Source organism: Argopecten irradians, chromosome 4 (assembly GCF_041381155.1).
Source record: "Argopecten irradians isolate NY chromosome 4, Ai_NY, whole genome shotgun sequence".
Lineage (NCBI taxonomy): Eukaryota > Metazoa > Mollusca > Bivalvia > Pectinida > Pectinidae > Argopecten > Argopecten irradians.
In genome coordinates, this window is record NC_091137.1 from 41,661,853 (window position 1) to 41,679,970 (window position 18,118).

The following is an 18,118-nucleotide window of genomic DNA, read 5'->3' on the forward strand; positions in this document are numbered from 1 at the left end:
CATCTTTTGAACCAGCTTCATCTTTCAACCTCTGGTACGTACCTAGATAAGATAGACATTTTGCCAGGGGGAAATGACCTACCTTTGTCTGTCTGTTTACCTTACCTTGTTCTAAAAATACCCATCCAGATTCTGCCAGTTGTTGGCACTTGCTGAAATATGCCGATACATAAACATAATATATGATTCTCAGAAAAATGTAATGTTTTATTAGAAAATCGTCTACAAAAATCAAATTTCGAATGTCACATTCAATATTTCATTATTACACGTGTTCATATGTAATTAAAGGTAATGTCGTACGTTTCTTTAAAATATTGGTGATTTCTTGCTTATTATTTCTTAAAAAGATAAGTGATTTTTAAATATTTAATTACATTAAAGCTACTGATATGAAAGCACCTGAGTCAAAATAACTGTTCATCTGTCACAGCTCACCGTGTGCCTGGTGCAGGACCGTTATCCACACGTGTGCTCATTTAGCCTGGGTCACACCGCGAGGAAGCATTAACAAAGCGCTTTTTATAGACTATCTGAATTTGTATTTAATAAGGTTAACTCATTTGAGATATTTAATATAAGAAGGGAATTTAAATGATTAAAAGTGACAAATGTTTTTGACCGGAAGCTGACATTTGCTATAACGGTACATGCGCAATAATATTTACCAGGTTGGATGTGAAGTCACTTCTCAATATTGAAATGAAAACATGGCAGAAGCGGCCAGGTGCGGAAGAAGAAAACAGAGAAATCCCAAAAGAAAAAATGGTAAGTGAACCTTTGAATTATAACATCGTCATATTTACACACATTTTAATCCATAAATTCATTTTCTGTGGCAAATTATAGCCAAAAACTGCCCCGGTATGTGATTGTTTCTTAGGTGACTTTACCTTTCCCCGATACCTGATTTGGCTAAGTGATGAAGTGATGGAGCTACATTGCTTACATGATGCTAGATTATTAAAACTGTGTTCTAATTGTGATTTTTAGACAAAGTTATGACATGGTACATGTTTATTTTATGCATTCCAACAAATTTCTGGCAAAGGTGAGATTATTTGATATGTGACCTCGACGCGGCGTGCTTCGGAGCAACTCGGTTAAGTTCTCGCTCCATCCGCAGCCGCATCTAGTTAAACCAGTATGGCGGTCGCTCACAGATGCGCAGTTAGCAAGTCATTTTAGATAAGGACAGGACTTCTTTTACATTTATTAATTATATATTCAGGTGTAAACAAAATCAAATGTATATGTATTAACTATCTGTGCCTTGTTATATCGTGAATTAGTATGAAATGGGAGAAATTTGGATATGAAGTTGGGATTAAATTGATACAATATCCAGACCAACCTGTCAGTCACAGTCGTGAGGCCAGGCGGAGACCCAAAGGTGGGGCACATACACATCCATAAATATATTTTGTTTTGATTTGAAATGAATGAATTTGCATCAACAACATTTTAATGACAAATACTCATTTATTATATAATGTCAATTTAACCTGTATTTTGGGGGGACAAATAGATGTAAGGTGAGGGGCTGAGATGAACAACCCACATCTATAGGTAGGAAGTGTCTACCACCTTTCTCCAATGTTATGGACACTAGCACTCAGATTTGATTGAAGCCATATGGAGGACCTCTATATCATATTTCAAAGTTTTAAAATGAATTTATCTTGGTTAAGATTAATACCTAGGCGAAGCAGGCCAGAGACCTAACATATCTCATGCTGTTACCTTAGCACTGAGGTCAACATCCCATAAATTATGGAGATCAAATTATCATAATTTTTGGGTCTCTTTGATACAAAGATAATGGGTTTCAAGCATGTTTGTTGATACATTGACTCTTATTCTTTTAAGATGTTTGAATATTTTGAAACAAACTTGTTTATTGAAAATAGATTTTGGTTCAGCCCCCAAGCCTCTGCCATTGACAAAACGTTTCTGTTCCTTGTTAATGAGATAATGAGATTCATCGTCTTTGTTTTCTATTCAGAAACACAAGTTACCTATTATTGTTGTTTTTTTTTTCTGCCATGTCTTAATGTTTAATGTTAAGTACAACATACTTAATACAATAAATTTTTTTTATTTAAGATGCACTTTTTATGATATTCTTTAAATTGAAATTTTATACAGAGAACTCTTAGATGGCTTTATGTAATGTTATGTTGAAATTATTTTTAATTTACACCTCATTATAATTGGAAAATAAATGTTGATTTTTTTATAAGGATTTCTGAAGGTATTATCACAAGTCATTTCATAATATTACTTTATTTTATTACATAAATAGTTCTATCCCCCGCTCTGTTTTAAACACTTCACTCTCCCTCTCTCAAAAATAAGATAAAGATGAAATTTTAATGAGAGTACACAGAGAGAATATATTAGAGCCAATATCATATTGATTATTGATCAGATCAAATTCATAAATAAATAGAGAAAATTACCAAAAAATAACATTAGTAAAAAAAAAAAAGAGAAATAAAAAGAAAAGAACACGAGAAAATGGAACAACTTTTGCTTTAATGACAAAATAGAAATTGAATTTTTTAAAATCACACAAACTTAATGAAATTCCAGAAATATCTGGCATATGAACCTAACAGCAGTTGTCATGAACATTGATCAAGTTATAAGGTAGCCAGGTTTATTGAAGGAACGAATAGCCCTTAGGGATTGTAGCGTTTGCCTACAACATTTCCAGTAATTGAAAATCAATCTTTTGTAGCTAGTAACTTGAAAGGGAGAGATCATCTTCATTCTACCTTGAGGTGACCAGGTGAACTTTTACCCCATCAAATTACATTAATCAATTTCATCTAAGTATAGAGCATCTATTTCTAGCGCCCAACAGTAATAACTAGTTAGCCAATCATAACTCGATTAGCTCTTCCCAACTAAGAAAATGATGGTCAGTAGCATCACTTTACTGTAATTATTTTAAACTATGAACCAGATGAGTTGTAAATATGAAATTGAATTTGGACAGGTATGTTATCATTTAATTACATTACTGATTAGTATTCCATCTGTCGTATGAAGACAACAGGAGGAAAGCAAAGCTATGTTATGTGAAGATAAATTGCTCATGGTTACTTAAAAATATATATGAATCAGGGTAATGAAATGAAGCAGTTGTATATAATAGTTCAAGCTGATTTTAACCTTATTAAAATCTTAGTACCTTATGCAAGAGGCAAAGAATTTCTCCCATTATATCAATTAGTATTGATGTTTGTTTAGCATTATATTTTGAATATTGAATTTGTTGTTAAATTTTGATAGAATTAGTTTTGTTTATTGACATTAAAATTAAACTGTAACATTTTATATCAAAGTATGGATAAGAATTACTTTAGCTTTTCTGATAATGAACTTCACTTCCTGGTTTAACAAATTTCTTGTCATATATTAAGTAAGTGTTATTTAGATAAATTAACATTAAAACAGTTTAAATGGTCCAAATGTGAAAATTAATTTTAATAAGTTATTGCACTTTTAGTGATTAATTTAAGTAGTCTATGTGACATTAGGGCTTTAAATTGTATTGCTAAGTAACCCTTGACATTGCGCTAAACATCTACAAATTATTGTGTAAAGAGAAATTGTGCCACGATTTTTTTTAACCCCACCTGTCCTCTAAGCCCTTTATCCTTGCTGACCTTACAATGGCGAAGACCAACCAGTCTGACAATTAGCGACTTTTTTAAGTGTTAATAGGTGCTTTTCTTCAATGAACCAATTCATAATAGAATTTCTTCTTTCTAAACATGATAATCATTCACACCTGTATTTTTGTCTTGATCTGGCTTTGTATGTTAATTTCCTCCAAATCATAATTTTCTGCTTAATCAAGCTTGTAGTATTAGGCCATGGAAATGAACAAGCTCTTTAGATGTCCATTAATTTTCAGATATTTTCAATTATGTTAGCAAGAGTTACCTGCACACCGTCCTGTACCCCGCAACTGTCAAGTCCTATAACCACCGTAATTCTTAGACAAAATTCTCAAAAGCGTCTCTACTTGAACATGACAAAAGCAATGCAAAAGAACTTAAAAGTGCCTGGGGAGCTGTGATTTATTTTCCAACCTTCACCATTTTTTTCTTAGACAAAGGTGCTGATTGTTTGCTTTCTTCCCTTATCCTTCTCCAAGCGTTTTTTCGCCCTGAAGAGAAAATCTTAGGCGGGCCCTTTGTTTTGTTGTCCCCGCCCAACGAATGTAGTGATATGCTTCTTAAGATCTTCCAATATACAGTTGCAAAGGTCCCATTACTGCTTGAATCAACAGTATAATTTTCTTTTTTACAAGCACGCGGCAGAATAATAGTGTGCATAAAGGCGTAAAAACTCCGGCACGTGCCGTACACACGACCTCTAAATAGGGCCAGGTAAATGAGTTGTTAGGTTTACACCTGAACAGACCCATAAACGTGGATTTTCCCGCATGGACAACTTAAAAGTCTTTTCACGTGTCACTCAAAACCCCATGAATTTTGTTTCATATGAAAATAACCTAGAATTTAGCCAGCGAATTGCCCTGATACGGTCGGCAATGAACAGCTACCTCCAACAAAAAGACTAACTTGGTCAGTATCATCTTACCTGTGTTTTATTTGAGAACAAACTACTTTAAAAAAGATGTCAGAAAAATAAATGTTCAATTGTGGTGAAGATGTTGTCAGCTGGTAGTATCCTCAGATCACGACCTGTACATGGTAGAGTATCAATTTACCTGTGCTTTTTATGCACAAACATTAAAGATAAAATAGGAGATCCAAATGTTGTAGTTTGTTGTCACCTGGTGGGACCTGAAGAGCACAACTTTAATTCATGGTAAGATGAAAGGTGTAAAGAACTGTGTTACAATGCAGTGATAATTATGTGCATAGAAATTAGGTCTTTTTCAGCTTCTGTACATATAAGTCTCTCCATCCAGATAACTTCATGCTGTGATCATTGCTGTGTGTTAAATTTAAATATGTTTGTGTGATTGAAAAAGAACAATAGAATTATCCCAAAAAAAAAATTAAATCATGCAATTCAATGAAAAAGATAATTAAATTTCTTTTTATTTCTGAAAAACTTAAAGTCTGTATGCTCACCTTTAAATGCTAAAACAGAGTGATGAAGACAAATAATATGGCTTGTGCTTCTCTACCTGTAGCGTACTATTCTCCTTTGCTATGACATTTTGCAGTGTTTGATAGCATCAGTATACCTTTTACCTGGCTAGCTGAGCAGGTGATAACTCTGATGGCCTTGCTGGCCTGCTTTCTCTGATACCTGCGATAAGTCACATCAAATGAAATTCCCAAGGTTTCTGGAACGTAGGCATCATCTCAAAATGGTTTCTTATTCTTTGTGAATGTTCATGGCCAATGATAAATTTACCTAAAGACAGTTCCTTCATTGCAAATGATCTTTTCTCTTACCTGTCATTTTCACCTGAATTAGACATACACTTAGTAAATGTGTGTGTAAAGACTACTGCTATTGGCAGTTCACTTCCCCGTTTGTAAGCCAATGAATTTGTAAGCCAATGATCTGAACGCTAATATGATCAATCAGATTACCTGGGATTTACCTGTATAGGTCTGTAACATTCATATACACTGGACATTTGCTTGCTCTGATACTTTACCAGCTAACTGCCTCATAAAGGTGAAAAATCAATTTCTGCATACCTGTGATTGGGTAGGTAACCACAGATTGTCACACAAATGGCTGGCTATCTCTCACAGTGATTGTTGACTCTGGGGCTATTTACCATTGAATGGTGTTTAAGGGTCATTATTTCTATCTGATCCCAGTCATAACTGTCCGTGTTATCATTTCATATTTATTTACCTATTAGAGGATTGTGATTAGGTCACCTGGATGAGAGAGAGCAGGTGACGGAGTTAATAGATGATGTTACGAGGCCAATGAGCCATTACAAGTAATTGTTTGAACAGGAAGCTGATGACAGAACTCAAACAAACGGCAATAAAATTGTCCGATAAATTGTTGCTAATTTACAGGAATAATGTCATTCAAAGGATCATTGGGGGAAAAGTCAATACATAATTTGTTAATTAAGGAGATTTACCTTCAGAGGGAAATTTAAAAGGAAAGAAAAGTAAATTTGCATAGTTCTTTATCAAACTTTTTTATGATTTTTAAAGAATAATTAACAAAATACTAAATGTTGGAAGAGTTATCTACTCTTGGAAACTCTATGGGAAAGGGATATTGAAATACTAATAGTAACAAGAAGATTATCTCATATTTTTAAAAGAAAAACAAAACATCAGAGTTGCCAGAAGAGCTACCTGCTCCTTATAATTTTAATAAAAGACACGAGTAGTTGCAAGAGTTGTCTGCTCTTGGTCATTTTAGGGAGAAATATTAAAATACTAATAGTCATTGGAAGATTATCTCCTGGTGGTAATTCAGTAGAAAAGCAAATATATTTTTTAATTAAGTGGATAATCTGAACTTTGTAATTCAAACAAATAATTTTATTGTGTTGATTATCTCCTCTTGGTTTTTCAAAATAAAAGCAAAAATATTGTGTAATTGGTCTGTTATCTCCCCTTGTTTATGCAAAAGAAAATAGAAACTAAGTGGTTTTCCTCTTTCTTGGTTAAGATGTTGCAATTAAAGAGTTTAAACAAAAAACTAATCTTTAAAACATTGGTTATTAATTGAAAAATTGTATTTACCATTCTCATATTGGATTCAATTGGTATATAATATATTTAGCAAGGTCCTTATAATCCTAGTATTGGAGAGGAAAAGAGACAATGCCAATTAGGGGGGAAAATGTTGGGGGATACTTTTATTACTTACCTTGATAAAAGACAGGTACCTGGATTAATGTCCTAAATCAGAAAATATCTGGGGTATGCAGACATAAATAACAAAGGTGATACCTATTTAATTGACATATCAGTTCTCGTTAGTTTTAATTAAATCATATCAAGGTGTGCCCTCACCTGAAAGGTCAAAGTTCAGATAAAAGTGGAAATTTCGAATACTTCTTGGTAGGTATGGATAACAAGCTGAAAGGTATGATAATAAAACTGGCGTACCTGTAGTTTATTGCCAGAAAAATGAGATAACTCACCTGACAGGTGCGATTAGACACAAACACGGCACACCTGAGCTTGATTGTTTTAAGTTTTGTAAGCATTACACCCTTTTTGAAATAGAGTTTACAGTTTGCAAGGGCTCAAAACATTTTCTTGGATTCATGAAATGAGTTGTTGGCATAAAATGGTAAAGTTAAAGCTGTTTTTGGACGCAATAAATGAGGAAATGGAATAAGTATTAAATTTTCTAATGGTGAAGTAAGCTTAATGAGGGGAGGCTATTGACAATGTAACATCAGTGTAACTAATTGTCTCTAAAATGTGAAAAAAGACACATGACCATTGACAGAAGGAGTTGATGGCGCATCAGGTAATTTTACAAAGATACAAAGGGGGAGATCTGGAAAACATCAGGATTCCTGGTTTTACCAACAGTGTAGGATGTTTTGTTCTGATTTGCTTGTTGTTTGATGATCAGTTTCTTGTGTTTTCCTGACTAACGTTTAAAGTATCAAGGTATATTTCTGTGTGGTGTTTATAAATTAATATCTTACCTGTTGTCGATCAATTATTGATTAATTAAGATTTAAATTGTTTGAATTAGCTTTATCAGAAGTATCTATAATGAGATTTGAGATACAGGTAGATATAGGTACATGCGGTTACACCTTTAATTACTTGTGCAAATTGATTTACCTGAACAAATCATTCGTCAATGTATAGTTTGGGCTATGCATGTTAACATGGTACAATTTTACATGTGGTAGAGACTTTTAAGAACTAAATAACCTAATTAGCTGTCTGTAAAGTCATATTCCTACACAATATTTACCCTTACACAACATTTACCCTTGAGATACATGTTAGCCATTCAGCGACACTTGCATGTGAGTTTGTTGTCCTTCAAAACTGTTTGCAACAGTTTTCATTAACTTATACAAACCCTCTACGCCATATTATATTAAGTTACCAGAGCTCTGTCCTTTGCCTTGCACCCCAGTAAATTTTGCAAATAAACAAATTGGAAGTTGGTCACAAGAGCATGGTTTCCCTCCTTACTTAATCCCTCCTTAGAATTTCACTATTCTAGCAATATCATGAGCAATTGCAAAAACATTTGTTCCAATGGAAATGTCCATCATAATGTTTGGACTATAGTATGCTCTAGGGAAATGACCATTTTGGTGTGATGCAGGTAATCTTTTCAATGTAAGGTGATTGCTCGAAGATTTTTTGTTTACTTTAAACTGATTTTTGTGGTGACTTCAGTGTTTCTTGTCCACCATATTTTCATTTTGCAATTTACGGTAAAACGCTCCATTGTACTTGCAGTTGATTTTTTTTCGTGGCAACATATTTATAGTGGATTTATTTTTTTCCTTGTGAAATTTCATTACGCATGAAAATAAGTTAATTCACTGAGTATACTTTATAAATGATATAATATTTTTGCAGTTGAGTATATAGGATTTACAGACTGTACGATAGTGCCCTGATATAGCCTCCTTAGGCTATGTTCATATGGCTGGTAGTTGTTCCAGGAGCATGCAGGTACAAATGTAATGAATACACACCTTTGAAGAAAAACTGATCTAAAGCTAATCCAATTTGTTGATGGACATTGCTCATCAAACTCCAATTAAAAAATATCATCAGAAGCGTATTTCATAGTTTTCTAATTAATGTCGAGCTCCTGCAGGTAAATCTCATTAGGGTTATTAAAGCTCACCTTTATACAATGTTGGAGGTAGAAAACATGTTTAATCCAATAAGCAATACTGATAAAATTTTATACCGAGCAGCATTTTCTCTGATGTACAGGTAAATTGCATGACAGTATGGCTTATTTTTGTTTAAACAACTCGTCATCATCCGATACTGAGGAAATGGCCGTCAGCTAATTGCATGTGACGAAAGATACCTGTAATTGAAGCATAACAAGCCCATAGATGACAGGTAATGAAATTAATCCATAATGACAGGTGTAATCAAATTAAACAATGAGACAGGTAATTACATTAGCCCTGATGACAGACTATAGTATATCCACACTGACCTGGCGTAGCTACGGTAATATACACCGACAGGTATTGCCACAAAACAGGATATTACTAATAAAGTAATATCCACGCAGGAGATGAGAAAAACATTTTGTAATTTGCTAGTACACATCGTTCACATGCGCACCTTTATAACAAATTAAATGACTGTGAATACTTGAGTAAAACATCTTTCTCTCGTAAAATATCAATGTTTTGTTTGGCAAGTTTAGCGTGTGTTGCTTACCTTCATACCCTTATGATATCTTTAGATTGCATTCCCTTTAAATATTAATATGGGTAAAATGTTTTTAAATAATAATCAGTTCATTTAAAACCGTTGATTTTAGAAACCCACAGAATAACCAAATTGGATAATAATTCACAGAAAAAACTATAAGATAAAAGTTCTCTATTTAAAGGAAGTCTGTTCATGTTTTCTTTACCAAGGAAGGCAAATCTATTGTCCCTTTTTAAGCAGATAACAAATAGTTTTTGGTGTCATCTGTCTGCATACTATGACGGGGACTATTAAAATGTATTCAATGTGAATCCCACCATTTCATAACGGGCCATATGTTATTGAAGAAATGTACAAGATTATATCAGAGAGGTATCAAAGATCAAACAAGAGCGCATACGAGTACCTGGCCTGCCAGGGACAACCGCACCGCCGACATTTGTGGTTCTTCTGGTTGTATAGAATGTTTATTGCCGTGACGTCGGGCGTGACGTTGTTTCAGAAAGATTATTGACTGATAGTCAGATGTGATTACAGGTATATTTGTTAATCAATCGCCACTGATACCTGCATGTGACGGCCATGTAATTGGATTTTGTGGCCAACAGATTTCATGATGACGCAGTATTCTCATTGGCTAATTCATATCAAGCAAGCTTGACAAACACATTAATCAACACAAAAATAAAAAATCATTTGTATTAATTGTTAAGGGGAGAGGGAAACCCTTTAGTTGATTTTTCTTGTTACAAATCTTTTACTGTTTATGTTAAAAATATTCCAATGTAGAGTATGTTTTTATGAAAAATTCATGAAAATTTTGGGCGAAGTTGACAATGCTTGAATCCGTACCACTCAGGTAATTCCATATAGATGCATTTGTTAATTACATGCATAATCTGAAGGTAAGAGGCACCTCAGGTGGCAGTGACAGTCCCACTAGGGGGCGCTCAGGTCATTTCAGGTAAAATGAGAAGTTGATGTGCTATCTGGCTCAGAATGGTTACTTTCAAGGGAGACTCGGACAAATTTAATTAATTAAAAATCAATCTAGATATTAACAAAATAACTGATTTCAATGAAAAAGGAAGGCATTATTGGAAAGAGATAACAACATGCTACAAAGTTTATTGATTATAATGTTATAAAGGGGAATCCCATTTCACTTTTCCTCCTAGAATGCCCCATTGAGAAGGCAATATGCTACAATTTTAGGACATACCTTGATGTACTGAACATTGATGGTGCCGTGGTGGCCAAGCGGTTAAGATGTCCAGACATATTACCACAAGGTATATATCAACCTCTGGGTTATGAGTTTGAAACACCATTAACCTCATTCTGACCACAAATTTGTTGTTTTTGTCTCCAGGTACCCCAGCGTTCCTCCACCTCCTAAACCTTGCACGTCCTTAAATGACCATTGCTATTAATCAACTTCAACAAATAAACCAAACCAAAAATTCAATTGATTTTAATCAAAAGTTTTTTGAAAATTAGAAAGAAAAGGGGAAAAAAAAGGGAAATCATGATCTGTAAGATGTTTGACCATGACATCATGATCTTTAAGATGTTTGACCATTATGTTTTATCCTTCTGTTTATTAGTAATGAAACCGGGAAATCATGATCTGTAAGATGTTTGACCATGACATCATGATCTTTAAGATGTTTGACCATTGTGTTTTATCCTTCTGTTCTGTTAATATCAAATCCTACATGAGCTTGTTGTTTGGGTGGTGATTATGATATGAGATATGAGTTGACTACTACATATTTCAATGACTAATAGATAACAAATTTGTTACAAATGGAAAATGAAGCATTTATTAATACAACTTGTATCTCTTCAGAAAAAAATGTTATAAATATGTGAACACTGTGAATTGGTGGATACAGACACTGACTAGGGCTGACCTCTGGGGAAGATCTGTTTGAAGACTGCTTCACAAATAATTTACAGAATTTCATGTGAAAATGTAAGCTGATGTTTTCGTTAAGTGCCTTGACTTGACATGTTATAAGTGTGTAACATGTTTAGGTCCACGTAATATATGGAGCTTTTAACCGGCTGTGATTCATTGTAGAAATATGAAGTCAGTCGTCAAAATCTATCCTGTGTCAGGTGACACCTCCTTAGATACCGAATCTCACATACAGCAACCTCTTAAATTATCATCTTATTATGTAAACTGCGATCAACAAATTAAACTGATCATAAGGTAATAAAATCTTAAATCATTAATTAGGCAGTCAATCATTAGAATGTACCATGTCTCATCGTCAAACCTGTGAATTCAATAATTTATACCAGATGTGGAGAAAAAAAATTGTTGTTTAACCACAATGTTGAAAATCAAATTATAACAAGTAGTTGATGTTAATCAAATTTGTTGTCACTATGAAAAGCATTGTGAAAGGTCTGATGTAATGGAAAGAAAACAAAATAATAACTATAACTGTCATCCTCAATAATCTAGTTGCTACTATACGTTATAGGACAAAAACTCCTGGATTTTCAAGGATGTAACTTTGTACGTTCTCGGTGAATCTATCCTCAGCTGTCTATAGGTTAAATGTATACGAGTTATCATGATCTCTTTGCCATCGGAACAGCCAAGCCTTAGGTGTTTGGTCATCAAGAAAAAGATCATTGTAAGGGAATATCATGTTTCGGAAAGAAAAAGGTGTTTGTTTTGTCAATAGATTCGTAAAGGTGGTGATGGAATATCCCAAAACTAATGAGTTTAGGAGGGTTGAAATTATCAGGGTAGTTTTTCTACAACTGTTTAGAAATTTGTATTATTGATTTCATATATAATATTGACTAGAGTGAACATCACCTGTGTCAGAGTACATCCTATGTTTCCCAGTAATATAGATTATACAAAGTAGATGAGGAAGTTTTTACCGAGAGACACACATTACTAGAATATGATACAGCATGTGCATCGGAAACGAGACCGGAAGACAGGTCAGTATTCCCAGTCTGTAGACACCTGATGTATACAACTACCACAAGTGTGTGAAACAAAGCCGTTAGTCATAATATCACCATATATGGCCTCGCATGACAAGTGCTATCAAGATTAAACTAAGACTTTAGCTATACTGCCAGTCCTGATAATAAGTGTTGGTTTATTTTTTCAAGGTGTCATGTTTAATGTTAGGGGAGTTGGTGAAGCTGTGAAGTCACTGCCTATGTGCCTTCTGATTTTACACCAGCCTTTGGTTGATATATCCTCTTTTATTTAGATTTGAAAAATTTCGAAAAAAATGATCTTCAAAAAATTTGTTTTAGGATAACCTTTATAAAATAATGTATAAATTTGCTGGAAAGATTCTTTGGTAAATAAGATACTATCAAAAACGGTACGGTGGACATAGAATTCTTTGTTCTTTAAAATTTACACTGCAAAAGCATTCTGTTCTATTCATGTCAAATAGGAGAGCAGGGTTATGCAAAGCTGTATAGCCTTTAGTTTCATGGTACAAAAAAGTCATTAAAAAAGCTTGCGCTCAGAGAACATCCCAGTCTTAAAGGACATTGGTACTGTAGGTAATATTCAAAAGTCAGGTATGTACTTCAAAATAGAACATTTCTAAATTTGGAACAACTACTTTTGTAATTCCTTGAAAATAATCTGATAAGTTGGATCTAGTGTCTGTGCTATTACAGTCTCGTGAGGAGGACGTGAGTTGGAACCAACAAAGTAAATATGATATTTGAACAGTGTATGAGATTTCTCTGATGACGTGATTGAAGAACGACAAAACCATGACCTGGGCAGAAGCAAGTGTGCTTTGGTTGGCCGTGATGAAGAGGTCGGTAAATAGCTCCTGCTAAAAATGGTTTACAGAGCACCAACAGGGATGTTTGCTTTCTCCTAACTTTTGATTAGATTGCTTTAGGTTTCGCTCCGTTTTTCAAGAACAGATTCCTTGATACCTTGGTCGATACATACATAAATACAAAGAACAACTTGAATCAATCTTCATGCTGAAGCAATAAGTAATGAATTTCAAGTATTATTTCTTTTGTTGATACTTCGAAGGTGTGCAGCACTCTTAAGTAAGAAACGACAAATAGTTTTGTTTTTTTTTCCGCAATTTTGTGAAAGAGCATTTTGATGTTTCAAAAAAACTATGTGAATGGTTGGAATCGCTGCTATAGAGCAAACATTGTATCTCTGCATCAGCCTTCAAATAATTACACCTTTTGATGGATGGATTCAGTGTCAAGGTCATTGATCAGGACATAAAGGAAAGTTTGAGCCTGATAAAGCATTCTAACAAAGATGTATAAATGATGAACACATCTCAAACATGGATGACATATCTGTAGGTACATTGTAACACCCGTGTCATAAACTAATTTTGTCCATTCAGCGAAATACAAATAAATTCTTGGGGGTTTAGAAAATACAGTTAGCTACCTTCTTGCATGACTGAAATTGGGAACAAAAAATTTGAATATTGGGAAATAGCACAGTTGTGTATTCATTGTGATGCCCTGAGGATCTTGTCATGGATATGCAAATGAATTGAGGGCTCCCTGCCTTTCAAGACAGATGTATTCCTTGAGAAGATGGGGAACTCCTATTGACTTAGTATAGATGAGGCATTGTCCCCCGTTTCTAGTGTTGCGACGCTATTGAAAAATTGTAAGCGGAATATTGGCTTGGGTAGAAATCAACGTGTGCCTCTAATTGATCTTCTGCCTGGAGAAAATTAACGAGCACCTTAGACCATCTTAGAAAATGTGAGGAAATTGACGTGACCAACCATGGGCCAGGTCACACGTATTTAATATTGGCGACAGATGACTCAACATTTTCTTCAGAAGGGTTTGATGACATCCTAGGAAAGGCGGAACGGATATCGATAGACATCCCAGAATATGATGTCCCATAAGAATATTGATAATTCTTGCTACGCTCATCAAACATTGTGATGCGTCGAAGCAAAAAGAGAAATAGAAAGCTATTTAATCACTTTTAAGCATTACTCTAGACCTGAATGGTCAGATTTTATTTTCTCTTTGTTAGTGCTCCGGAAACTCTGTAATTGATAAACAAACGAGAGAATTCAAATAAAGCCGATTCTCCAATTAAACTCTGGAATTATAAATGACAATTTTAATTGTCATCAAATTTGTCTAACAAGATTTGGTGGCAATTATGTTTGTTTTTTATTTGTTCTTTTTTGGATACTCTTCCAAAAAAAAAATTGTGTTTGAACCTCTGATCTTTGTGATGGGTAACTCTCATATGTGAATATTATGACACAGGAAGATGTAATTTAAACAATACCTTTAGCTCGCTCTCTCCTATTTCGGAAAGTCCAAAGTACCTGGGATAGCTGACTAATTTTCTGTTTTTATACGAGTATTACAACTCGACAACAATACCTATACATGTCTGTCGGTAGAAATAAAACAAGTACCTGCTTAGCGCCTGACTAACATAATTGCCAATTTCCTTTTGTTGTTAGTCATATCGGTAACATAAACATATTTCGTATGAATTGCCCATCCTCTCAGCTAACCCCGAGTTGCTCTAAACATGGGTCAGTCTCCTTGTTAGGTATAAGAGGTTCACCTTCAAGTACATGTATATTTAAGTATTTTGTGACCTCATCTTAGTCTTCTATGTAACCTGTAACTTAGCTTAATATGGACTTTGTATTATAGGGAAATGTATGCATGTGTGTGATGATAAATACATATTTTATATATGTACAATGTACCTGGTATTTTACATGTGTGCATTTTGTGTTTCCTTCCTGATCTATTTCATAACAATATACTGACTGTATGCATTAATCCATCACTTCGGAATATTTATAGATGTGTCAATTAACTCCAGAAACTGCATTCAAATCATGTGATCGTCAAATTGGTAGGACCATAGGGAAACTAAAAATTAAACAAAAATTTATAATTTGAATATTCATAACTAGATTTTTCTTGGACCTAAAATATTTTGAATGAAGTGCTTAGAAATCGAATTACAGTTAAACCTGTCTGTAAAGACCACACAAGGGACAAGGAAAAATGGTCTTTATTGCCAATTGGTCGTAATGGTCATTTGGGAACCTAAAATGTTGTCTTATTAAGCTGTAGGTCTTTATACAGAGGTTTTCACTTAAGGCAAGTTTTACAATAAGGCAGCTACTGATGAGAATTGGGATAATATCATTTGACATAGCGATCCTTTAATAGAAGTTTTAGGTGAAACTATGTTTGTGGCTATACCTAGTAGCGAATGCATGGCTATAGGTAAAAGCGTTTAGATCAGCTCTGCGTTTCTGTATGTGGGACAAAAACTTGCTAATGTATAACACAACACTATAAATTTTCATATGTTGGTTGAAACTGTATCAATTTCCAGGTTGCTATGGTTACAGAAAGAGAAATGTCCTAGCCGGATGACTTGAGGTGCAAAATGTTGACATTAGGTTTTTTGATTTTTAGGTGATTGGGGTTCCATGTAGGGAACTTTTCAAAGCAAAGATGCTGATGTGTAAAAAATAAACACATTATGGTGAAACAAACATGAAAAATAACTGAAATTGACAGTAATATTTATGGGACACATTTAAGGTATTGAATGTAAAAGTTAATGTGTTTTAACATTTAAAAAAAAAGAATTAATGACTGAAATACCTTGACCCCTATTGTTAAAAGAAGCATTATGCTACATGGAAATTAGATTACATGAATTAGGGATTCCACAACTTTAAATCCCCCTTGATGTGCCTCAAACTCTTCTGCAATAATGCAGGTAGACAAATGGTCCCTGTATCTCCCTCCTCCCTCCATCTCTCCTATACAGATAAGGAACAGGACCATATGGAAACAATAGGCCCTTTACCATTACCATATGGGTGGAACCACACCAGTGCCCACTTAACAAACCTTATCATACCAACTTGTTGGTTTTCAGAAAATTAGGAAAACAAAAAGTGGAGTTGAGAGATTTTAGGACATGATTCATTCATTAGTGTCATACACTGGATGGTGTATATAGGTAGGGAAACTAGTGTTGTCATCATCATTTCTGTCAGGGTTTGTCTGTACAAGCACTGCTTGTCAATTAGTGGTGCTTGTTATAACTGATGTCAGTTCATTGGAAAAGTTTTATGCCAAACCATATATAGAAATAATTAGAAAAGGCGTGCATTAAAACCATGTATAACAAAAATCTGTATTACTTATTACTCTTCAGTAATATTATTTGGATTTAAATAAACATTTATCCTGTGTGGTGCCCCTGGTTATATTATAAACCAAATTTATACCTATCACAGTTTGTGGGTCTGTAAATTCCATCAGTTGCTCCCCCTCCCCAGCTGTCGGCCTGTCAGGACCCTTGTCTGACAGGGGACCCCCTAGCTCCCTACACCTAGTCAGTCAGGGGGCCCCAGCAGCTGAAACCATTGCCATGGCAACCACATCTTAGCTATCACAAAGGTGCTACTGTTGACAACTCCCTGAAGTAAAGGTAGCTCTCCGAGATAAAAAGGTGTTGTTAGCTTGCAAGACATGTTTTAGAAGTAAAATCAAGTCTATTTAAATATCAAAGTTTGATTTCTATGTTACAATTATCATCTAAACATAGTGTGTGCTACATAGGAAATCCAAATTCCGTTTAAAAGTCATTTAAGGTAATGGGATAGAAGTCATAAAGGTTAAGAAGGAAGTTGACCAGCCTCAGAAGCCTCCCAAATGAAGTGGGGAATAGAGAGACCCAGTTAGTGGCTATAGGGATCAGATTTAGATGTATCTGGTAGATTCAGGATAGATTAAGGTGTAAAGTTTACAAGTAATTGGACCAGTGTGTTTATACAGATACATATGCTGAGGCCTAGTGTATGATGTTGTCAAACTCTACCTAACAAAGCTTTTAGTGTTCAGACTTCAGTATTATAGAGGGAGGATGTCTTTATCTCTTACTTAGAGAATTATACTTCTAACAGGTGGCACCATTACATAGGCTAAACAGTACATCAGGTACCTATAACTTCACTATCAGCAAATTAAAACAATAAAAATGAAGAAGTATCGTGTCAATAAGCTGGGTAAATTCATCAATAATCTAAGATCTGTGTCTAATATAATGTAAAATCTTTTTGAAAGTTTTGTAAGAGTTAACAAGGTAAATATCTACAAAAATGAGCATGAATAAGGCAACCACCTGTAAGAGTACCATGGGGTTCTATAAGGTAAAAATCTGAAAGGTGAGTGTTTATGAAAGTACATGTTAGTTTAAGGCAAGCACTCAAAAAGGGAATTAACTTTAAGGCGCTTACATTTAATAAGGAATCGCATTTCAGGTGAACATGCAATAATATAAGACAAACACTTTATCGATACCTGTAAGGTGAGTGTTCAATGAGGGAATTACCTGTAAGGTGAGTGTTCAATGAGGGAATTACCTGTAAGGTGAGTGTTCAATGAGGAAATTACCTGTAAGGTGAGTGTTCAATGAGGAAATTACCTGTAAGGTGAGTGTTCAATGAGGGAATTACCTGTAAGGAAAGTGTTCAATGAGGGAATTACCTGTAAGTTGAGTGTTCAATAAAGGAAATTCCTGGAAGGTGAGTGTTCAATAAAGGAAATTCCTGGAAGGTGAGTGTTCAATAAAGGAAATTCCTGGAAGGTGAGTGTTCAGTAAAGAATTTAACATGTAAGATGAGTGTTCAATAAAGGAAATTCCTGGAAGGTGAGTGTTCAGTAAAGAATTT

The 18,118-nt window shown here is 34.4% G+C and overlaps 1 protein-coding gene across 2 annotated transcripts in view; it reads left to right on the forward strand.

The window, feature by feature from the left end:
- Positions 1-500: 500 nt before the first annotated feature.
- Positions 501-18,118, forward strand: part of LOC138321703 (zinc finger protein 1-like) — a 61,132-nt gene continuing 43,514 nt past the window's right edge. For both annotated transcript variants that reach the window (XM_069265595.1, XM_069265596.1), the window contains exon 1: positions 501-768. In XM_069265595.1, the coding sequence (XP_069121696.1) occupies positions 711-768 (58 nt within the window). In that variant the 5' untranslated portion in view covers positions 501-710. The remainder of the gene's footprint in view (positions 769-18,118) is intronic.